Source organism: Polistes dominula, unplaced genomic scaffold (genome assembly GCF_049000335.1).
Source record: "Polistes dominula isolate Pdom_NZ unplaced genomic scaffold, Pdom_raw_medaka contig_24, whole genome shotgun sequence".
Lineage (NCBI taxonomy): Eukaryota > Metazoa > Arthropoda > Insecta > Hymenoptera > Vespidae > Polistes > Polistes dominula.
In genome coordinates, this window is record NW_028301150.1 from 2,352,080 (window position 1) to 2,377,420 (window position 25,341).

At 35.6% G+C, this 25,341-nt stretch overlaps 1 protein-coding gene across 1 annotated transcript in view; it reads right to left on the reverse strand.

Moving 5' to 3' along the window:
* kug (FAT atypical cadherin kugelei) overlaps positions 1 to 25,341 on the reverse strand; it is a 299,204-nt gene that overhangs the window by 154,019 nt on the left and 119,844 nt on the right. The window contains exons 2-3 of the mRNA XM_089177782.1: positions 23,402 to 24,434; positions 20,419 to 23,126 (exon numbers count right to left, since the gene is read on the reverse strand). Of these exons, the coding sequence (XP_089033908.1) occupies positions 20,419 to 23,126; positions 23,402 to 24,303 (3,610 nt within the window). The 5' untranslated portion in view covers positions 24,304 to 24,434. The remainder of the gene's footprint in view (positions 1 to 20,418; positions 23,127 to 23,401; positions 24,435 to 25,341) is intronic.

The window sequence follows — 25,341 nt, forward strand, 5'->3', positions numbered from 1 at the left end:
TCTCTTGCTCTTACCTTAGGTTAGTCTCCTATCCCACACCTTCTTATGAACGCTACTTTAAACGTAGAAAAGCGTAGAGGATGGCCGTTGCTAGAAGGGGCCCCGTAATAGGTGATGCAAATGTAACATGTTGCGCGCAAAAAACTGGAATCATTTGATTACCGTACGGGATAAAAATACAATTTACATAAGCAACGATTGTCCCATTTCGTACATGCATGCATGTATATATATATATATATATATATATATATATATAAGTATAGAACGAGGAAGAACATGCTAATACGAGAAATGAGTGGAATGTCGCGTGAAAAATGAAAAACGAAGAAAACGTGACATACTTCTTTTGAATAATGCAAAATGTGATTAAAATAGAAGAGATATTACGTTCATAAATGTATTTTTTCCTGTACGAGAATATACTGGAAATTTTTTAAGATCCATTGATTATTTTTTAACTGCAACATTTATTTTTTTTTATATATTAAATGAGTACAATAAGAATTGAAACAAAAGCGAATAGAAGCGAACTGGGGTATATAAATTTGCTTCAAATGACCTGATACTGTTATTCAATGACTATGAAAGATAACAGAGCTTTAAATAACAATAGATTAGGGTGGTTACGTTAAAAAGCGTCTACGACATCGTTTTACTTATAGGAAAAACAAAAACCCTTGCTGAGGAGGGTCCTACAACGAGTCATTGAATAGATTAATATGAACCACGGGAAGAACGAGACAGTGAAAGAGCAAAAGAGGAAGAGGAGGAAAAGGAAGTTGTCGGGAGGGGATTAATAAATGATGTAGACTGATGAAGAAGTACCAAGCTCTATCGTTTCTTTTCATAAGAAGCATGATTTTTGACGGCACTTGATCGTTCTTATTCAAGTGGATAAAACTTGGTTAGAATTCAATTTATGATTCGTGGGCTGCTTCGCCTTATTTATTTATTTTTTTTTTATTATTTCTTCGCGATTAATTAACATCTCAAAAAAAAAAAATAGATGAAAAACAAATTTTTTTATTGCATATAAAATTTCATCTTCTTATTCCTTTTATTTTATTTTCTTAAGAACATTCTATTAAATATTAGTACAATTAAAACAAATGAAAAGATCGCGGTTTCACTTGTAATTAGGTGAAGAGTTAAGGTCTATTTTTAATAATTAATCGCATTTAAATTAAATTAAACAACCTAGCTTTAATTTCATCGAAAAAAAAAAAAAACATCAAAAATGTTTTGAAATTTGTTGAAGAAAATTTTCTAAAATATCAACATTTGATTCGCTTAAATTCAAATTTATTTGTAAAAGATATACATGTTACAGTAAGGGTAGAAACGCCAAGTTCTATGGACTTTCGTTACCCACATTCTATAGTAGACATGTATATATGTGTATAATGGGAAATACGTGAAATTTACACAATCTCACACGCAGCTTGCATAAACGCAAGCGCTTTGCCCCACCGTCTGTGGGTTGTTCAGTCGATCCATCCATTCAGAACCCTTGAGGCAACAACGATCGACCGATACACATAGGAATGTTATGGTCAAATAGTCAAAATAGCTGTCGAGCTTGGCAGTCCCCTCTGAACCTATCGACAGTTCCCCCGTTCCCCTTACCCTTTAAGGTTTACATACCTATATACATATATTCTATTTATCGACGACCATCAATTCTTGAAACTCAAAAGATCGTTAGTTTTAATTATATTATTAATTAAAAGAGATGTCACACTATTTATGATACGACATCGTTGTTATAATTTATTAACGATTGTTATTTACTGTATCAAACAATAATTAATTATATACTGTATCATACAATAATTTCGAAGCAAACTATGTATTTTGTATCTGATTTAAATTTAAATCAATGACTATCACTATTTATTTTTTATTTTAATATTATACACATAAGTTTATTTATACAATGTTAATATAAATAAAATTAATTTGACGATATAATAAATTAATATTTCTATTTTATATTTTTTATTTATTTAAATGATGGTGCAATTTATTTTACTTTTTATCGAAAGCGTTTAAGTTTATCCATTTTTCAAATTCCAAAATTCACTACTATCTAACTTAGGGTTTTAAAAAGTCTCCTTTCTTTACCACGTTCACAGGGTAATGTCAACCTTTTTAATGAGTTACGTTCAGTCTCAGACAAATCGCTGTTACGCGTAACACCTCTTCGTAGTAGACCAAGAGAGGAAAAGACAAAATATATATGCATTTCACGAGATGAGTTAGACCCTGTAATAAAAAGAGAAACTTGAAAAAAATCACAGAGAGATCGCTTGAATTTTAAAACACTAGTCGTACAAGCCGTCTGCCAACAGAAACGCGCGTAACATTTTTATTAAAGAAAAATATTTAACACTTTTTAAAACAACATTCTAAGCTTAAAATAACAAAGAGTATTATAAGAATTTATAATTATAAAAATATATAACATATCATAACAGTTTCGTGTAATATATAATATTTTATACATGAGAGAACATAAATTTGGAATAAAAAATATATGAAGTGTTTACTAAATTATTTTTTACACTTTCCCATAATATTCGCAAAAAGTATCTTTGATAAAAGATTGACGACAGCTCACCAATTATATCAAAATCCAGATAATTTTATAAAAATGGTTACTTTCATTACGTCACCGTTGAAAGGGAGACCTTTCAATCTAGGAAGTGGATTCAACGGGGGCGTACTTACGTAACGACGTCGTTTGTAAACGAAAAGACCTCCCATCATGAGTCTCGCATCACCTGACGCATCAGATCAGGGAGATTCCTTCCTCTCAGCCTTTCATCCTTTACTACTTTTTTATTCTTCCATCTTATTTTATAGTTTTTTATTCGATCTATCGATCTATCGGGAAATAAACACGGTTACTTTTTTTTTCAAATTTTATTTCATTCATTTTTACAACTATTGTAGTTTCATGATTCAAAATCACCTTGTAGCATTACGCAAGAAGCCTTAATAAAATAGGAAGAAATTAAGTTTAATTAGGATCTCTCTTCCTGAGAACTAGTTTTCCCTTGTGACCAAAGCCACTTCGTTTTCAACCCTCATAAAACCCTTTTCTACAATCTTGTCCTATCCTTCAACATATGTTCTCAAATCTTTACTTAAATCAAATGAATTTATTAAATATTTGTAAAATCGTTTATCACTAGTAATTTTTGTATGATACTTTGTAATTTATTTTAGTAACCAAAATATTTATCGAATATTTTCCTTGTAAATTTAGTTCCTTTTTACAGAGGGGTTGGAGAATCGTTCTGCTTCGTTTCGAAAGGATCGTTTCTAGACCACCGATTTTCCTACCTAAGGCGAACGAGCGTGAAATGTCGGCTGATTCAATTGCTTCGCTGTGATCGTATAGCAAGAATACACAAGAGAGGAATGGAATGTGAAAAGTGTATTTTAACGTAGAGAACATTCAATAAAATACGAGTTACCAAGTTCAAATGGTTTCTGAAGTGAAAACTTTTTTCGAATCGAGCTAATTTGGAAATGAAACATTATGAAACAGAAATACGTTATTAAAAAGAGACGAACATATATACATCTATTGGATTTAGTCTGTGAGAGAATGGGAAAGAAGACAGTATACATTTGTTTCATACTAAAACAATTTTACACAGTAAAGTATATAAATACCATATAAATATATAATGGTTTTTTTTTAACACCCTGTAAATAATTCTTGTATATTAACTATTCTAAAATAAGTAGAGTATATTAGAATATTAAAATAATTGTTAATTAATCGATGGAAATGTGTATTGATGTTTAAACTCACTGTGTATATGTTCGGAGTACCGTCCAATCCGAGATTCACCTTCAAACTGACAAGTTATCTTCTATGCACGTACTTTTATTAAATGTTGTTTATATATCCCGAGATGAAAAAAGCCGAAGTTAACTTCTGGTATTTTAGCTTGGTTTTTTGAAGGTTTTACTTCTACTGTTTGTGATCGACTCACATATGTTTTTTCTGACATTTTTCGTCTAATTGATCAAACGAAATACTCTAATAAAATTTTTTACAGTTTCAATACACATGTAACTTCGCGAATGAGATAGATTTCTGACTATTTTACATTCGAGTAAAATAGTATATATGTATATATATTTTTTCAACAAAAAGTAGAAAGAGAATTGTATCAATTTGATGGACCATGCTTAAATTCAATGTGATGGAATGCTAATTGAAAACTTTTGTCGAAAGCAAATCTTACGCTAAATTAAATTAGAAATGCATTCTTTCGATCTGTTTCTTTGAATAGTAAAATATTCAGCGGGAGGAAGCTGCACGCGACTGCATAATTCATGTCCTTGATGTTTATGTATCAAGATTTACGAAGTGTCGCGACTTCTTCGTCTTCGGCAAATGTCTCTTAACTCCAAGCTAAATCGTGACTTAAGTTTCTTCCCAAGAGCTTTACGTTACGAAAGGAAACGCGCCATTACATGTCGTTTCGCGTCATTTTTGCTGTTCTCGAGTTTTGTATTATTTATAATAAATTAGTTGATTTCTTTGATAAAACAGAAATCTTGTTTAAGTTTTGTGATATTATAATTAGTATTGGTAATAGTGTCTTATAGATATTTTCATTCATTTGAAATTGTTTAAATAACTTTGAATAATTTCTATTAAAGGTGATGTATCCAATACCATCGATTTAGAGAAACAAATTTACTGGGTGCGTTCACCTAATTACACATTATCGTGATGGTTGATTACGATAAAATCTTATTACGGTCAGTAACCTATCTGGCGCCGACAAAAAATGAATGTTCGAACAGATATTCTATCCAAGTGGACAGGAAGCAGCAACGCCTTGAATTAGAAAGATCCATTAGATGCGCTCGAAAACGTGCGAACGATCTCACCTTAGATACTCATTACTTCTTACGGTTGCTGCTCGTAAAAATGTTTACCAGATGAACAATTCATTCCGAGTATTACGTGCTTCGTGATGATTAAAATCAAAGAATTATATATCCTGTATTTAACTTATTGTATTAATTATAATATACTAAAGTTTTTCATAAACTATTAATAAGTCTATTTATTATTTTAGTATTATTTTATCAAAGTTGCATCATTTTTGCAAATAAACTGAAAAGTCTATCAAAAGCTTCAATCAAATTATCCTCACTTTAACAAAGTTACTCTCTTTGATTGGATTCGGATTAAAATCCACAGAGAGTTGTCAAACATAATCCCCATGTGATCCTTCCGATCCCTGTGAAAATCAACGAATTGTCAGGCTGCTGCGTAGATGGAGTTTAATCTCAGAAGTTTTGGTTCTACGCAGTTCGCTCGAATTTTCGACAAATCGAAGCGCGATTCGATAATGCTCGAAGAGTTACGTGAAATATATATAGATAGGAATGAAAAGGGGGAGGAAAAAGGATGGGTACGAGTAAAGCCGGTTATCGTTTTCCGCTTATCGTCTGGCCGATCGACGGTTACACGTTTCGTTTTGTGACCAAATCAGGAACCATTCTGAAACGGAACGACGGTTCGTTTCTCTTCGTTGCAATTTGAAAAGCCCCTCTCTCTATCTCTATGTCTCTTTTCTCATTCTCTCTCTCTCTCTCTCTCTCTTTCGTATTAGCATTACCATAGCACAACCACAACAATTTTATTCCCATTAGTCGCTATAATGTTGCGTTTATTCGTCCGCGTGCGCGCATAATGCGTTGTCTCTGATAACGAACCGTTACCGATAACGTGATAGCTGGAACTCGGTCGACCAACTTCCGACCTATACTCTAATTAATAATTAACGATGCGCCAATGTTCGTTTCTACGTCAACATCTCGATTTGCCTATTTTCATATACAATCGGTTTTTAAAGCAACGTGCTATTTTACGAATTTATAATTTTTTCATTATTTTCATTGAAAACTATGCATTATATTATAATATTATTGTGTTTCATTATGAAGAAAGAAAATATGTAGATAAATTTTGAAACGTTTAAATGATTAACATTGTTTATCTTTTAAAACGTCGAAATATTCTTAAACATTCCGTTTTAGGATGTCATCGTAGCGAAAAGGAAGAGGAGGAGGAGGAGGAGGAGAAGGAGGAAGAAGAAGAAGAAGAAGAACCGTTAGACAACAAACTCCCGTCCATGTCATGACGCTTAATGACCGGATATTCAAGTTTGAATTCTTAACTCCTTCCGTCACTCTCTTCTTCTCTTTCTCATTCTGTTCAACCTTCTGGTAATGTCTTGAGACTTTCGTCCTACGACGACAAAACCACAGTCGAGACCGTGCTAATTAATGACCAAAGTACCAGCGACGCTTTCAATGAGGGTATATGTGTGCAAAAGAGAGATGATGGTGAGAGTGGTTCCCTGAAGGCGTTGCCAGAACAATCATAGTCGCCAAAGTTTAGGCTAATCGCGTTGCATAGTTTCGAAGCACGAAGATGTCGTCTTGGTCGACGGCTTTTCCTCTCCCTCCTATCCACCCCTTCGCAAATATCTCTCTCTCTCTTTCTCTTTCATTCACTCACTCACTCTCGATCTTTGAAGTCTCTGTGTGTTCGACGAAATTTCGAAGGAAACTTCTACTAGAAATAATTAGCTTCAGATTGAAAATCGTCGAAGGTGCGAGATATTATCGATCTCTCGGGACGATTGATTCTCTCTGGTGTTGTCCGAGAACTTCGGAATCCAAACTTCTAAGTTATAAACTAATTCTATGAGAGGAGTTTTCGTATCGATAATGTTACCGTATTGCAATAAAGTCTTAATATATCCTTTGGGAATTATAAGAGGTGGATTAAAGGAACTTATACTTGGTGGTTTGAAAAATCATTTATTCTTGTTCGATAGTAATTCAGGATAATTTTTTGTTTAGATTATAAAATGATTAGATTTAAATATTTTTAGATTTGTATTATTAAGTATTAAAGTTGGCTTCTCGTATATTAATTTTTTTTTTTTTTTTGATAATACGTTATTACAGTTTTAACGATTGGCGATTGATATTTCTCAGATTGGAAAATAGAAAAATGTTATAATAGTAAGATTTTGAAAAAGGTGAGTGTACGATATGGCAGCTCGATGCCGTCGTGTAGAATTCTAGAAAAAGGAAAGGTCGTCGCGGAGTATGCAAAAGCTTTTAGCTCGTGGTATGAATGTACGCATTGAAACGAATGGCTTTCACGGCACAACGCTATCATCTGCAGATGATATACAACTCCCGGGAAACCTTTGAACACTGCGGACTTTTCTCACGCGTTCATGCGGCAAAATGAGGGCCCGCTATTGGAAAAGAAGTAGTTAGAACTTTTTAGCGAAACGATTTTATATTTCAAATCGTCATTAACATCTAACTTTCTTCGAAATATCGTATTTTTTGATTAATATATTTGAAATAAATCAAAAAGAAAGAAACATTTGGAAAGATTTATTTTTGTTCATTCTATACATGAATACGGTCAAGTTAAAGTTAATCGTATGGAAATTCCTCGTTTTGAATCGCTTTGAAACGTTCTTGGAAATGAAATGACTGAATCTATGAAATATGTATAATCTAGCAACGTAAAAAAATTCTTCTTTTTTTTCTTTTTGAGAAGAAAAAAAAAGAATTGAGAAGAAAACTAGTTCAACCGCACAACTTATGATGCAATTTATAATGCCGTATTTATTTTTTTCTAACATTATTCTTATTTATGGTAGCTCGCATGGTGCATCCCTGAATATCTTCGAGAAAAAAAAAGAAGAAACAAAATAGTGCTTCTCTCAGTTCGTTCAGAAGGGTATTTTCATTAAATAAGAGAAGTTTTGCGAGACGGCGATGGTTTTATTTACGGTTAACCGTGATATAGGGTAGAACTCGTGTGCCGTAACGACAGAGAGAAAGAGAGCACATCCTTTCCGACAGAAAGATTTATAGTTTATCACAAAGTTAGTTTAAATGCAACAGCTGTAGGAAAACTTGCACGTGGCGCAAAGAGCCGCTGTTACGGGGCTGACACGTGCATTACATTGAACGTCGCCACGTGTCGTACGTTTCGCTTTAAACACAAGTTATGCCATTTTGATTTGAATACACGAGGAAACGCTATTGGAATTCTAGTTTACTAGAGAACAAAGAAATTCTAATGTGTTTCTTAAAAGCGAAAGAATTTCATCAAGTGTATTAGATTTCAACATGAGATACGACTTTTAATATTCATTTGAAGAATGATTCAAAACATTATAATCAACGCTATTAATAATATTTCTTGAATACTTAATGAATATAATTAGCTACATATGAGTAATGCAACGTTATCTTGAAAATTAATAAAATAAAACACACGGGGTCTTAAGTAGATCATAAAAATTAACTCAGAATCTGATTACACCTGTTAACCTCGTACCTCTACACGTTTCGTGACTCAAGTATATGAATAGCAAACTCTGACCAAGTTTTCCACGCGAGTAGTTTAACAGAAATATTTGAATAAATTATATCGTCCTTTCTTTGTCCTCTCAAGGAAACTCTTTTGCAAGGTATCGTCGACCATAAAGGAGATTCTAGAAATCGGGAAAAAAGTCTGAAGCCAAAAGAATTCGTCGAAAAAGAAAGGAAAAAGGTAAGAGGAATGGAAGGGGGTTTAAGAATACCAAAGAGAGAATACGTTTTCCAGGGAAGGATCGGACTCTGGATGAGACTCCAGGATGAGTCATCTTGCGAGTCCGTCTAAAGTCGTTGACGGCGATCGAATTCCCTTTGCGTCTGCGGATTGTTGCGAGTCTCTTAGTGAGTTTTGCGAACGATTGAGAAGGAAAGACAATCGTGGTTCGGATGAGAAAAAAGGAGACAAGAAGCGGCGCGTCGGACCCAAGCTCTTCCGTCCATTATCGACGAGCCGGCGTGCATATACGGCTTGAAACACGTCCTAAAACCGGTTTCTCGATCGGTTCCACGAACCCTACGAAGCCAGCGGATCCGGGTATATACTTGTGCACTCCTCTTTCCTTCCTTACTTCATCTCCTTCGAAGTCTTCTAGCTAACGCAAGAAAATCTATGAAAGAAAACAAGATAGAAAGAGAGAGTTTCCTTTTGTCAAGACTTCCGCGAGTCGCGGATGTGGGCCGGACCGGATTTACCTTTACTCGGATCATATTTTAAGTCCTTGGGCAAGTAATGTTACGTAGGTTGTCTTTCGTTGACTCGTGTCTAACTTTGTTGAAGAAGTTTTCGAGACCACCTTCGGCTTATGCATCATCAAGTTATCGTCATCTTAACAACGTTTTCGTTTCATTATTTTACCTTTTATTAAATCGAAACTTCACAAGGGAAACTTCTTAACTGTGTTTCAATTTTCTCGAGTCATCATCTTAAGACTTCATCGGCACGACTTTGATATCTTTGCCGAAGTTGTCATTGTTACAACTGACCCATCTCCATTCTCTTTCTCTCGATCTTGCTTTCTCTTTTAATGGATCACGCTCTGTTGGTGCATACGGGCACCAGTATATCCGGTCCTCTTGCACTCACTTACAGAAACTTATCGATCTGGTCTTGTCAGCTCTGTGGTTTGGCTCAGCTCGTTGGTTTAAGCAATCGAACTTCTACTAGAATTGATTGCACATCTAGTATTCTATGGACTTTCCTAAAGTACTATGTTGGGTGACTTAGATGGCAGTGTAATTCTCCATGGTTTAATTCTGCTTCTTTGTAAGAGAGAAGAGAATTAATATCGAAAAATAGTGAAAATATCAATTCAATCAATAAAAACGATATTTTTAAACATAACGATTCATAATTCAAACATCGCATCGATGCATTCTTGAAAACTTCGTATAAAACTTTCGAACTTTAGACTATTCATATCACGAAAGTGTTCATTCGCTGAATATAAAAATATTAGACAGAGAGGAAGAGTCCCCTAGCACACCATCCGGAGCGAACTATCATCCATCACAGCCGTCGATGGTCGGGTGGTATGCATCATGCATTTTTCCAGCTCCTTCGCAGGTTGGTCTTGCACACGCCTCCATCTGGCACGTGCTTTTGTCACGCGACTCAACTTTGCTCGACTGTGCCATACGATTCATGAACTTAACATCATTCTACTATCAGCTAACCTTCTTATGATTTTTATTATTAAAATTCTTGAAGTTTTATCTCGTTATATTCGTTAAATTTTGTTGTCAACTCATTAACATTCAATGTTTTTTCATGTTCATAAATATTTCTCTCGTTATACAACAAATGTATACTATATTATTATTTTAAAGAAGCCGACAATTCTCGGCATTAAAAATATATTTTCATTAGCTGTATAAACCAACGAGCCGTTGATAATCTCGCGTGAAAATTGCGTTGCTCGTTGACGAGCAGGTATTCGACGATAAAATTGCAAAGAATGCACCGACGTTTATTTCATTTACGAGCTTCCGTGAAAATCCGTCGAGTATAAGTATAGATGATGAAAGAGAAGAAAAACGAGAGAAAAGAGCAGGTTAAAGAAGAAAGAAAGAAAGAAAGAAAGAAAGAAAGAAAGAAAGAAAGAAAGAAAGAAAGAGTGAAGTTGAATCTCTGTCTACAACTTGTATTCATAGTTACTTGTTTCTCAAAGCGGAAAAGTGGAAACCTCAGTAATTAATGTTTCGGAATCGACCTTAAAACTCGGTCTCATAGAAATTGCAATATCTCATTGTGCCGTCATTCTTTAGTCTTTTATCCTTAACGACAAAGCCTAAAGCTTGTCAAACTGGAAAAACTCGATAAAAAGTTCATTCGATAGCAATAGGTCAATGTCGAGGGAAATATCGGTCGACCATTGTTTTACGAAAACCGTGAAGAGATACAGGTATATATTTTGATGTGGAAATTTTTTCTTTTCATCTGAATCACACGGTTTTAAGCTTTACGAACAATTTATTCTTTTGTTCAATTGTAAAAGAAAAAAAAGTATTTTTACTATTTTCAATAACGTTGTTATCTCAGTAATATCGATTCAAGTTATTTCAAAAAATTATATATAATAAAATAATTGATGAGCTTTTCAACAAACACGTGCACGCGTTTCACGTCAGTTCAGGAACGAAGAATGCATGCTCAATATATTTATTAAGCGGAAGTATGAAATTATAAAGGTAAACTAACCTGCGGTCGAGAGGAAATAAATGTTATTACTGTATATGTGAAAATGAATATTCTGCGGTCAGTAAATGAATTGATTAACTATAATATAAATTGATATCAGCAGATATAAATTATAAAATAATAAAATATCACGCTTGATTGACGAATACATTTAAATTGAAATGTATCTTCAACAATTTTAAATTCCATTTAAACATTTGTCAAAAAAAAAAAAAAAAAAAAATTAAAACAGTAAAGAAAAATCAAAGGGGTTTTATGTGTGTTGGCTCTTGTAAAAGAATTAAATTCTATTGAAAGCATTGTTATAGTGTAAGAGACATTGATTACTCTCGTTAGAGAGATCTCAAAAATCCTATGATTCTGATTTTCATTGAGAGTCCAGGTATAACCTCTATATTCATCGAACTATTAATACCTCAGTGAATATTCAAAAAGAAGAGCATACGAGACACTCGATAGCGTTTGGTTCGGACAAGCAGATTTTCCACGGTTCAATGGACGTCAGGAATCAAAGTGAAAAGCAGAGAAGGGCAGAGGCACGTCGAGCGACCCGGCATAGTGCACAGAGAGACAGACATAGTTCGAGGGTTCTAACTAGGCACCTAGCTGAGTGCACGGGCGCACACGCTCGCGTACGATGTTTCAGTACGGCGCATAACTCTCATCGAGACATACATTTCCGCGTACACGAAGGAACGTACGTTAAATCTAAACAGCATCCACGAAGCACGTTCTAGATCCACGTGTTTAATTCACGCTCGAACGATTTACCTCTTTTATGTGTGCATGCATACGTGTATTCGTCTATGGATACGCGAACGTGTCTTCTACGAGGAGAGGAAGAAGAAGTAAATTTATCGTCTTTACGCGATTTACAATTTTTCAACGCTTTGTTAGAGTTATTTTCTTTTTTTTCGAATTTACATAAAATTCTATCACCTTTAAGTAAATAAAACTCAATTTTTTTTAATAATATGTTCAAATATCTAGGAACACACTTATCCGAGTACTACCTTACTTGGGATTTATAATACATACGATATACCTATTATTTATACATTCAAAATTTGTAACATCAAGGTAAAAAACATTGGACAGATAAAAGTTCACAATTTCATAAAATATGAATTGAATGGAAACTTGGTACGGTGGTTTCTTACGGAACAATTGTCTTAACGTTTCTTGAAAGCTTCTTTTTGGTTTAAGTAAATAATAGGTAGGACGATATCAAACCAAAGGGAGAATTTGCAAACTTAGAAATGGCTAACCATTTTCTTGAGAAAAAGATATTCAAAAAAATGTTTAATCTATGTATTAACAACTATCGTTGAAAAAGAAGATGACTTGGTTAATGGCGGTTGCTCTAAATGTTTGCACGATATTTAACACGAATTTAAAAGTCTTCTTTTAATTATAAGTTATCTTGAATTTAATTTAACGAATTCATAATTAAAAATGGTCGAACTTTTTATTCCTTTCATATTTTTTCTTTTTTTTTTTTTTTTTTTTATCTTTACGTGTATATAATTTCTCTTTTAAAAGTTTCTTTAAATTTTCTTCATTTCAAAGATTAAATTTCTTCAGCTGTAAATATACTATGAAAAAAGAAGAAAAAAAGAAGAAAAACAAAAAACTCTCATCGTGTTATAAACCATAATGTAATATAATTTAATTATAATTGTATGAAACGACGATAATAAATAGAGATTATAAATTTACTCTAAATTTATTATTAAAACGATAATAAAAATAACACACGTTTTATTATAATACAATAACATGCAGGCAGGCAGGCAGGCAGACAAAAGAAGAACAATTTTATTCTCATCGGACCTTATTAAAAAAGTTCTGTAGAACTTTTGTGAAACGACTAGGGAGTCGCGAAATAAATACGAACGATCCTAGCTAAGGGAGAAAAATAACACGAAGAAAAGCTCGAATAAGAAGTTTCTTTTTTTTTTTTTTTTGAAGTTTCTCACATTCATATTAAATTTCTAACATATCCAATATTTGTGAATTGTATCGTTATCTTAAACATTTTGCTTTTTTTTTTTTATGATTTATCATAAAAGCAACGACATTTGTCTGTTTACCTAAAAAAAAAAAGATGTTTCTAAAAAAAAAAGAATATCTTCAGACGAAACTCATCGGAAAAGAAACCATAAAAAGGAATTTTCTGAGACGAAGAAAGAAAAAGAATACACAGAGACACATTTATACATAGAAGTGATAAAATAAAAAGTAAACGAGGAAACATTCTAACAAGTGCCAAAAAGTAAAAGCACGTATCTTTCATAGTTTACAACAATGGTAAAACTCCGTATCACAAGGCAAGTTTCAACCTCTTTTAAAATCCACCAAGTTTCAAAAAAGCCGAGACCCATCTTCTTTTTAACCTTCTTTTTACTGGCTGATGCTAAGACTTCTTTCTTTTTTTTTTTTTCTTATTTCTTTCTTTCTTCTCTCATCTGAAGTCGCGTTTGCTTAATGGCACCCACACCGTGCTTGTGAGCTCTTTCGATGGTGGTACTCCATTAAGGATTCATGATATAGATTCGTATGCGCGGCACGCGTAAACGGTCTGAATTACAGGACGTAAAACTTGTGATAGAAAGAGGAAAAAGAAAAAGAAAAGAAGGGAAAGAAGGAGAAAATGGACACGTGAGTTCGTCGAAAACGTGTTTTACAAGCGTTGTGGATCCCATTTCGAAATCTTGTCGCTTTGAGTGTTATGTGACTCCTAATTGGAGCCATTTTAGCGATAAGCTCATCGTTTGAACGACAAATAGTACAAATTCCATAAAACTTAACGATGTTATAAGATTCTACAGAATTCTATTTGAATTGGAAATTGTGATACATCGAATACTCCAGTAATTTAAATAATATCGTTATAGAAAATTAGTATGCGATATTCAACCATGGTTCTAAACTAATATGATATATATCAAATATTCTCTCAGGAGAAGCAGATAGTTAACTTCGATCTATTGAAAACTGTCATCGATATCTTGTAGTACGAAGCCCTTTTACGTCATACCTAATAACGTTAACATCACTGCTAACAAGAGCTTTGTACAATACTTCAATAACTCTGTTTACTTTTATTACAGCCACGGAGTTTTGCATGCTAGTAATTTCAAACGTTTCAAACGTCAAAAGATTTTTCCATCGACGTTTCTATTGTCGAAAGAAATATTCAAAGCAGTGAAAAGATGACGTAGAGAGTTGCTTTATATAAAAATTTCGAGTTTACGAAGGAAAAAAGAGAAATTTGCTTTAAATTCAATTTCGAACAAACCAATTACTAGTAAGTTAACGCTACAATGTTACTTTAACGTTTAGGTTCATTGTAAAATGGTTGAACGAATTATATGCTCTGTTAAAATCTTAAAATCTTTCCAATTATGTTGGCCTTTTGATAAGGGAAAATCTTGTTTAAAGCATCTTGCTATTATGGTCCTACTAATGACATTACGAAAAAGGAATAGATGTTTATGTGCTCCACTCACGCATGCACACACACTCGCGCGTGTGCGTGTGCAACCTGGCCGATACTTGGTTGCTTTCCCCTCTTCGTTCAAGCATGACACGCCCTTGTTAATTCTGGTACAATATTTAAGCAGGGGTTCATAACCATTGTGCACACACATCAACCAAGTAAATCTTGTACGTCCAACGATCATGGACAAGCGGACCTGTCTAATTTAGTATTTAATGGGAAGGCAAAAGAGGACCAGGTATTTTAATCATCCTACTAATTTGTCAGCAGGTAGACCTGGCGTTTCAGCAAACTCATTACGTGTTCTCTCGGTTAATTCTATTGATTGAAAATTGTTTTTGTATACATCATTTGTAAATATACCAATTCTTTCTCATACCTGAAGTAAAAATATTAAATACAATTTAAGACAAAATGATAGAACGTATTAAAAATCATCACGTTGTGAAGAACAATAAATAAATGTCAACGACAGGTAAACTATTTTCTTTTGAACTATTCCAAAGTTTTATATATGAATTCTTTTAAGGTTTCATTCTCGTTAAACAGAACAAACGTGGCCCGTCACAGACGTTCGATAAACTTCCGATAAAATATTCTCATACCTTCCGTCGACTTCGCGCAAGATACAAATCTGACTGATTTATGGAGCACGTGTGGCGATACAAACAACCGTTGATTTACCGTCCAAAGTATCCGCGAGTGTGACTGCTTTACGATTTCCCGATTCAAAGGTTAACATTCCTAAACTCGGCCTCGTGGAATAACAACCGTTCCGTTATCCTTTTGTTTAGGAAAATTCTTTGCGTTCCCTAACTATCAGATTCTTCGATTGAAGTACTTACAGATGATTTAAATGGATCTTAAACATGAGAGAATAAAATTAAAGATTTAACGTTCATTATAATCAAAAAAAAGAAAAAAAAGGAACAAAAAATACATAAAAGAAGAAAAATTAATGGGATGTATTTTTTATAAATTGCATAAAGAATATGTACATATACACATGTATACGTTGATGTAGTTGGGGTTAATAGTTTCCTTCGTTCCATACATGTTCAAGCTCGAACGAGCTTTTTGGATAAGCTACGATATATAAAGCTTTATCAATGGCTAGCACGATAGTCGCGTACAGCAAAGTGGACAGAACCAGTGGAACGCACCAAACGTTAGCTCGTTTACCGGAAACCTTATTCCCTTTTTTCTTTTTTATTCCTTCTCAGTCCCTCTTATACATTTTCTCTCTCTCTCTTTATGTATATCAGAAAACTAACCACACCGCGTTTCTAAAACAACTAGGCAGCAAAAGAGAAAAATAGAGGCAGATAGAGAGAGAGAGAGAGAGAGAGAGAAGGTATAAAATGAGAAAATTATAGTCAGCAGTTGTAAAAAATTAAAAAAAGAAAAAAAAAAAGACCAGCACGTATTTTTTATTCATATTTATATTTTTGTTTTGTTTTGATTTTCAATTTGACTATTCTGCTCGAAACTATTTCTAATTTTTGTTTTTCTTTTTTTCAATTTTATATAATCGTTGCACACGGCGCATCAAATAATCATACAACGTACATTCATATGAATTTAACGAAAGGTTTGCTCACTCGTAGACGAGACAACGACTGCCAATAATTGAACGTATGGATAAATTGGCCAATGCCTTTATTGATTTCATTTCGGAACGTTCATTTAATTTTATTTGAGTATCCTTCGAATATTGATCGATCAGGTGGAAAATGCATTTGCATTCTCATTGCTTCTGTTGGCCCTCTACGATTTGTCGAAAGGTAAAAATATTTATTATACACAATGCATCGAAAAACTCGAAGTAGACCTTTTCTTCGGAACGCGTTATTTAATCCTTCGCGGTTATCAATGACATTCTCCAAAGTGATATTGCTTTTTTCATGCGCGTTATATCGAACCGTCGACACAAGAAACAAAAACTGCTAATAATTCTTATAATCTCATTGCAGGTGTACAGTACAATTTGTAACGGTGAATTCTCAACAGTTCGCTCTTAAAGTTGATCTTTGCTATAAAAAGTTGTCTCATTACGAATCGTCATTATAACTTAGGTAAAAAAAAAATATATATATATATATATTTCAATGTTTTATACTTTTAGCAATTTAATCTGAAACTTAAAAATAAGACTATCTCTAACGATAGTTATATTCGTATTGATACGAAATAAATAAAAAATATAAATAGAAGCTTATAAATAATATACGATACTTAAGAAAGAGAAAGAGAAAGAGAGATAGAGAGAGAGTAAAAAAAAGATGCAAGTATGACTTATAAGATACTATTAATTTACATTTTCTCGAACAATAGCTAACGGCATGGAACATGATCTACGAATCGTGCGTAACTCGTGCGATAAAAAAAATATCGTTGTATTAAACGCGTACCATCCCAACCACACGTCACCGTTACACCCCGGGGGTGTACAGACATCACCACCACTACCAGCATCACCATCAAACTCAAGTATATATACGAAACTACATACTATCGTCCACCACGTCGCTTATATTTCTCGTGCGTGCTCCTGACACGAAAGGCAATACACCGGCAACTTATGAATATTTACGTCGTTTGAATATGCATACCACTGACAATGTATTATTTTTGCTCGACGGAAGATCAATATAACCCCCTCCCCCCATCCCCCTACCCATCTCTTTCTCTCTCTTTTTTTTTTTGCTTTCTCACACTCCTTCCATCCCACTTTTCTCACAAGCTTTCTACACAAAGTATTCCATCAAATTTTATTTTCTTCGCAATTTGTTTTTAATCTTAATTTTGTGCAAATTGCTGGAAAAGAAAATGTTCCTCTTTTCTTTTTTTTCTTCTTCTTCTTTATTTACGTGCATTAAATTTGACTTATACTCGATAAGTAATACATTTTTATTTCTAAATATACAAAAGTAATGAGCAAAACATTTGGAAAATACTCGAATCGAATGAGATATTGAGCGCACAAATAATAGTATATCTCATACTATATATCTTATATTCATGTACTTATACACTCATGTTCTTTCATATGCATAGGTATGTTCCAAGCATGCAAGAACGAGAGAGAGAGAGAGAGAGAGATAGAGAGAGAGAAAGGGACAAGGAGTCTGCACGATATTATACTGACACACTCGCTTCCGGAGAACGGACGAGAACTCGTCGAACGTGATTAAAGCGAGGACGATACGAGCTTTGTATACATTTCAACGTATGCATGTATATATGTATATACGTATATCTATATTATGTATGCCTATGTAATACCTATATATATATACATATGTATATTTTTTCGATCTCTTTTTACGGCGCCATTCTCCATACCGGTACATTCTATCGTGCGAAATGTGCAACTGGAATCGAAATGTCAACCGTCGCGCGATTTATGACTTGGAGAAGAGTTCGTACGAGAGAAAGAAACACAAAAAATAGAAGAGAGAGAGAGAGAGAGAGAGAGAGAGAGAGAGAAAGAAAGAGTATAGTGTGGTTATATACTAAGAGAACATACCATTAGTACAAAGTTGGTAAAAAAGATACACTATTTTTATTCGAATAACTTAAAACGACGTACGAGTTAATTAAATTCATTGAATGAGAGATCATTCCCTGAGAATTGCGCTATTGAAAAAGGAAAATTTCAGTTTTGTTTCTTCGTTAGAGATTACTTTTAGTGAGTATTATTTTAAACCTAAAACTGAACTCGATATATTATTATATAATAAATTTAGAAATATCTCTAAATCTAATCAACTTTAATGATGATTGCTAGAAACTTTGGTAAAGTGCATTCGTGCGTTGATCTAACGAGGATTGATGAATATATTGGATGTAATTTAATATATCATAATATATTAAGTAATAATATTAAAATTATTCAATTTCGTAACGTGGAAGAAAAATTGTATAATTTCGATTAAAAACAATGTGTGTTTTGAATGTCTTTCTAGTTAATAATAGTACATTTCTTTCGATCATTGGACGTATTAAGAATAACAAGACATGATAATACGAACAAGAAGACATCAACGATGTATGAACAACGTGGTGCTGCTCCACCCATGAACATAAACGAGGAAGGGGGATTAGCCATTAGGCGGAATGACACACGACTTCTTGGAAGACCTTTTCGCGATGAAAGATGGACAGCGAGAGAAATTTAATGCGTATGACCTGGTCGCGCATGGAAAAGAAAAAAAAAATAAATAAAAGGAACTAAAAAGGATGAGAGAAAGGGGTTGGGGTGGGGAGGTGGGGGGTTGAAAGAAAAAAATTGGAAAGGAGAGAAAGAAAAGATTTTGTTTGTCCTCGTAATTCAATTAGACTCGGTCGCATCGAAATTTAATGGGCCGCGTCGCCGTAACGTCGTTCTGGATCACTGCCACCAGATTCCTTTTACTTTAAGAGTGCTACCGTACGAGATCTTCCTCGACTTTTTTCTCATCTTTATCTCTCATTCTGTCTTTCTTTCTCCGCTTTCTCAACTTTTTAATTCCCTTTCATGTCATCTCTTTCTTTCGGTCATCCTCAATTGATCAAGGGCGCGAGAATTAAAAAGAAAGAAAAAAAGAAATAAAAAAGAGAGTTTCTTCTTTCTCTCTCGTATACTTTATTACTTAATAGCAAATAAATTTGTTTTGCCAGCGAGATCCATTTATTTTCCATCGGTCATTTTGGCTTCATTTTTTTGCGAATCGAAATTGCAAAACCTGGCAAAGAAAGTCAGATGATTTTATTTTCGAATGACACATTTGTTTTATCCCAAAGTTTTAAAATTTCATGTTATTTGTATAATAAAATTATGTATTAGTTACAAGAATAAACTCAAAACTGCCATTCACGATCTGATCAATTAATGCGTATTTCAATAATAATCTTCGAAATAGACTTGACGTATTTTTTTTTCTGTTCTGTTATAGGATCAATTAAAGGTAGACTATTCTTAGGAAAAGGTAAAAGGTCTCTTGGAGATATCGCTCTTTAACATCTAAAGTGGTATCACTCGTCAAGGAAGGTCGAAGATCGAAACGATCGATCGTGGAACATCGGAAGCGATTCGAATGTTTTGCCGCTAATAAAGCAACGTTATCTTGGCCAAGTTTTCTTTGATCGTTTGCTTCAAAGACACGCCCGACAGACGGATGTTATCCAAACGTATCCGTTCCAACTATCGTAACGATCGTGTCAAAGGCGAGTCACGATGAGAGCTAAAAGAAAGAGATAGACGAAGAGATAGAGACAGAGAGAAAGAGATAGAGAGAGAGAGAGAGAGAGAGAGAGAGAAATAGCAGTGCATCTCGAGACTACGCTCTACGAAATATCGCGCACAACCTGGACAGTCGCATACTTGACTATAACTTCCATACGTCCTGGAATATCCCCTTTAATTGACTAGAGACGATTTATCGTTATATGGAGAGCTCTTTCTCGTCGGTAGTTTTACTTCACTTTGGTGGACACGTAACAAGATGATATGGATAACAAATCGATTTTATTGCTTCTTTGATATCGTCCCGCGTAAAACTTTTTCGATCGTTCGTGTCTTCCGATAATTAATGTTACTAGTCCGGTGAATAAATATCGTTAAACATTTAAGTACTATCTGAAACAAGTTGCAATAGCTTTTGCGTGTATATTTCTTTTTCATTACACAAAATCGAAACAGAATTTAGTCGTTTTGTTTGATCCTGAAAATCTTTCGCAGCTAACAAGTGAAAGTAAAAAGAAATGTATTTACCTTCGTTATCGATGGAGAACAGCCCGATTCCGTCGCCAGCTCGTATGCTATAGCCAATTCTGGAATCACCACCAGGTGGGTCCGCATCCTTAGCATGTACACTGGTCACTAGAGTACCAACCGGTTGGTTCTCAAGAACACTCGCGGATATAACGAAATCGTCGAAGATCGGAGCATGAAGGTTCTCATTAACATCGACCACCTCGATGACAAGCAACGTTTCGGAAGACATCGAAGGTTCTCCCCTATCCTTGGCAACGATCGCAAGAGTATGTACTTGCCGTTCTTCAAAATCTAAACTCTGAGTTGTTCTAACGGTACCGGAGAGTTTGTCTACTTTGAAATATCCTTCGCTTTCCATAGGGTCAGAAAGAAAATACTCGATGTCACCACCAGCTCCTTCGTCCGGATCGGTAGCGTCAACGACGGCAACAACACTCCAGATTGGTACATCTTCACGAATCTTAGCATTGTAACTTGGCAAAGCAAAGCTTGGTGCATTGTCGTTTACATCTTCGACGGTTACGCGAACTAAAGCATCTGAGTACAATGGTGGCGAGTCATTCGTTCCTTTTCCACCGTTGTCCCTCGCACGAATTTTCAATTCGTAAAGTTCTTGTCTTTCTCTGTCGAGCTTTCCAAAAACGCTCAATACTCCGGTGATAGGATCGACTTTGAAATCGTTTGTTTCCGTAACGAGATAATATGTTACGCGTGCGTTTTCACCAAGATCGGCATCCGTTGCGTTAGCACGCCAAACATTCGTACCGTTTAAAGCGTTCTCTGAAATTCGAAAACTGGCGAGAGATTTTTCGAATTTTGGCGCGTTGTCGTTTACATCTAAAATTGTCACAGGTAACATTTTGGAAGCTGACTTTTGTGGTTTACCTAAATCGTAAACGCTTATATTGAGGAAGTATTCGCTTTCTCTTTCTCGATCTAAGTAACCAATAACGTTAAGATCACCCGTGTCCGGATCGATTCCAAAAACGGAATCTCGATCGCCGCTTGAAATGCAAAAGACGAGTTTCCCATTGTAATCCAAATCGCGATCCCTTGCTCTTATTTTGGCAAGCGTAGTGCCAAGTTTGACCGACTCGTTCGTTCTGATCTCGATTGGAAAATCGATGAATTCCGGTGCGTGAATGTTCTCTCCGTAACGACTTGGAGTCAAAGAATACTCGTCGTTGCGAGACGGCATGTTGTTCCTTTCTGCCGAAGCAATGGCATCTGTTAAACGTCTAGCTACGCCAGTGTCTTTGCACTCGAAGGCTCCGCTTTCGTCGGAAAGAATTCTCCCTTGAGAGGCAAGATTCCTCTTTGCGTTGACCAGATGCATGTGGACTGGATTCACGTCAGCGAAATGAGTGCCGTCCGTTGCTGTGACGTTGATAATTCTCTCGGTCGCTTTCATGTCGGAAAGATCACAGGTTACCGAGAGCACACCAGTTGCTGAATCGAGAGTGAAACAACCGTCTGAATTTCCGGAAACTATGCGATAACTGATGATATTACCCGCATCGAAATCTATCGCGGAAACGGTGATGATCTCGGAACTGATTGGCAAGTATCTTGGCACGTGTCCGATGCAATCGATTCTCTCAAACTGTGGCCGATTGTCGTTGACGTCTCGCAACCTAACTCGTAACCTCATCTCTGCTTGGCGACGATAGGGCAAGCCCCAATCACTCGCTCTCACGTGCAACAGATAATCCCTCCTCATCGTTTCATAATCAAGCACCTGCTTTGTTTTCACGATACCGGTAAAATGATCAATCTCGAAAGGTACTTTCTTGATGTTGTCGATGCTGTAGGATATGTAAGCATTCTCGCCAGAGTCACGATCTTTTGCCGTGACCTTGACGACTGAGGTACCAGCTGCTTCATTCTCATCTATCCAGACTTCCATCTCGGACTGTTCGAAGATCGGGTCATTGTCGTTCGTATCGATCACGTTGATTTTCACTTTGGCGGAAGACTGTTTTCTCGTACCCGTATTTCCCTGATCGATCGCCGAAACGGTAAGAGTGTAAAAGGCTTTCTTTTCCGCGTCGAGATTTACCGCAGTATAAAGCATTCCTGTTTCTGCATTTACGTAAAATTCTCCACCTTCGTTACCACCGACTATCTCTAAAAATACTAAAGCATTTCTTCCCTCGTCGGCATCGCTCACTTTCAATCTAATCACCGGAGTATTGATTGGAGCAGTTTCCGGTACGGCTTCTTCGTAAATTTCCCGACTGAAAACTGGTGCGTTGTCGTTCAAATCGGCCAAATGTACTGGTACAGATTTGTAGCTGGAACGCTGAGGTATACCACGATCCATGGCTCCTAGAGTGAGATTATAACCCTGCAAGGCAGTTTCTCTATCCAATAAACGCAAAACTTCGATGTTATATTCGTTTGGGCCAGCCTGCCGTATCCTGAAATGTCCGGCTGGATCACCACCCACGATGTCCAAGCTAGCGATCTGCCCGTGCACGCCCTCGTCACGGTCGATCACTCGTACGATGGCATAAATATCTGCGTTCGAATGTTCCACTATTTCGGATAGGTGGTGGACGTAGATTTCTGGGGCGTGCAGATTCACCTGCTGCACCTTGATCGTGACCCTTGCCGTGCTCGCTCGAATTGTACCCACGCTACGAATTAGAGCTCCACGATCTTTCGCTAAGACTACTAGTTCGTGGATGGCGTGTTCGGCATACCTAAACATATACACACACATTTATAGAATGATAACTTTATTCATTTCCATGCTGAGTTTTAGTTTCAACGGATAGAAGATAAGAACCGTTTGTGAGTGAGAAATTTGATGAAAGTGTTAACTAAAAGATAGACGATATGTAAGGTAAAAAGAACTTTTTTTTAGAGTGTGCATGACAGTTTGATTTATGCGCGAATCTCAATATTTGAATACGAACACTACATATGAGTCTAACGGAAAGGAAACAAAAATTGAATAGACAAAATGAATTCGTACCTGAGTGGTCTCGTGAGCGTGATGACCCCACTAACCGGATGAACAGCAAACTGATCATTCTCTTGGGCGAAGCTATAGTAAATTTCACCGTTCCTGCCAAGATCAGCATCTTCGGCAGTCACCCTGAGTATACTCCGATGCAGAGGCGTATCCTCCGTGACGGTAGCCTCGTATACGGTTGGATAGAACAACGGATTGAGATCGTTCGTGTCGAGAACCGTCACCACTACTGTCGTGTCCGTCTCATAGAGGATTGTTTTGCTCTTACTGTCTCGATAGAAAGTCGCACGTATTTTCAACACGTAACGATCTTTACGTTCGCGATTGAGCACGTCTACGTTATCGGTTCGAGTCCGAATTAATAGGAAACAAAAGTCACCGACAATGCGTCCCTCGGCCTTGAAGAACTTGTCGCGATCACCGTTCACTATACGAAAGCGTATGTCTAATTGTTCACTTTCACGATTCAGTCTAATTCCCATTTTTTCTTCTGGCACGACATATGTTTTTCCTATAGAATTTTCAGGAATCGAAACGTTGTAAATAGATCGCGTAAACGCGAACTTGTACCTTGGCGAGGAACTCAATTCTGCTGTGAACGGCACCGATACCGTTGTTGAGACACCAGTCGTCGTCGTCGTCGTCGATGGAATTGGAAACTGCGTCGTAGTCGACGTCATTGTAGATGTCGACAACGATGGAATCATTGCCATCGCTGTCGTAGTACCAATCGTCGAGAAGGACAACGTTTTCGGTACTACGCCTCCAATGTTTGATTGTGATATAGGGAAGAGAGTGCTCTGGATGGAAGCGTCGGAAGACGGCGTACCTGGCGTGGCTGCGAGCAGCCACAGCCACAACCATGGCCAGGCGAGCAGCGCGCGCTCCTTCATCCTCTTCATCGTGTCGCTAGCTCATCGTCGATGGAATTCCTACAACGACCTCCACCTCGAGCTTCCACGAAGTGAGAATTCAAACTTCTCAGGATGCTCTTCTTCTTAGTCTGCCTTGTAGCATTTATTTTTTTCGATACCTGAAACAAAGAATGTCTCTTTTAGATTAAATTGTTTCTTATGATGTTTTATTACCTGAGTATTAAAACTGAATTTCTTTTTCTATTATTCTTTTTCCTTTCTTAAAACTATAGTCTTAAATAAAATACGAAACAAGTAAATGAAAATAAATAGAAAACTTGAGAGTAAAATCTAGATTATTTTCGATGACAGCTACCCATTTTCACTTGAATGGTCACGACAACAGATTTGCTGCAAGGGGTTCGCAGAACTAGAGATGGGTCGAGTTGAACGATCGATATAAAAAGTACAAAACCGAATGTTGGTTTATCTTCTACTTCTTCTTCTTCATCCACAAATTTGAACAATATCTCAAATTTTGGGGTTTATTTTAAATCAGTGTAATACTCGTATATTTTGTTTGGTAAAAACTCTCTTTCTTTTTTCTTTTCACGATTAAATTCTCTTGTGGAGAATAACATATAAAATGATACGTTCAAATTTAAAAGTGATTACATTAGATAACATCCACTCACAAGTCCGACTAGATTTGAAAGTTTCTGACATATTCGTAAAAGTAGAAATGAAAATTTAACACGTACGTCCAGTGCAGGAATCATGAATAGATTATAACTGGGCTGCATTGTATGAGAATTAAAATATACCCTCCTTTTTATTTTTTTAATCCATCCAACATTTTCAACATGATTTCACCTAATAGTTTATTATTCAGCCGAGTGATCTATACTGTTTAAAAAAATGAAGAAAATATAAAGGACCTTAGCCCGACTAAATTCATTAGTTTAGTTTGTGGAAGTTAATCAAGAAAATATTTGAAGTCGATTTCGAATTTTTTAGTATCAAAAAATTTCGACGTATCAAGTTACCTGGTTCATTAAAAAACGCAAAGAAGCAGAATAAAAAAAT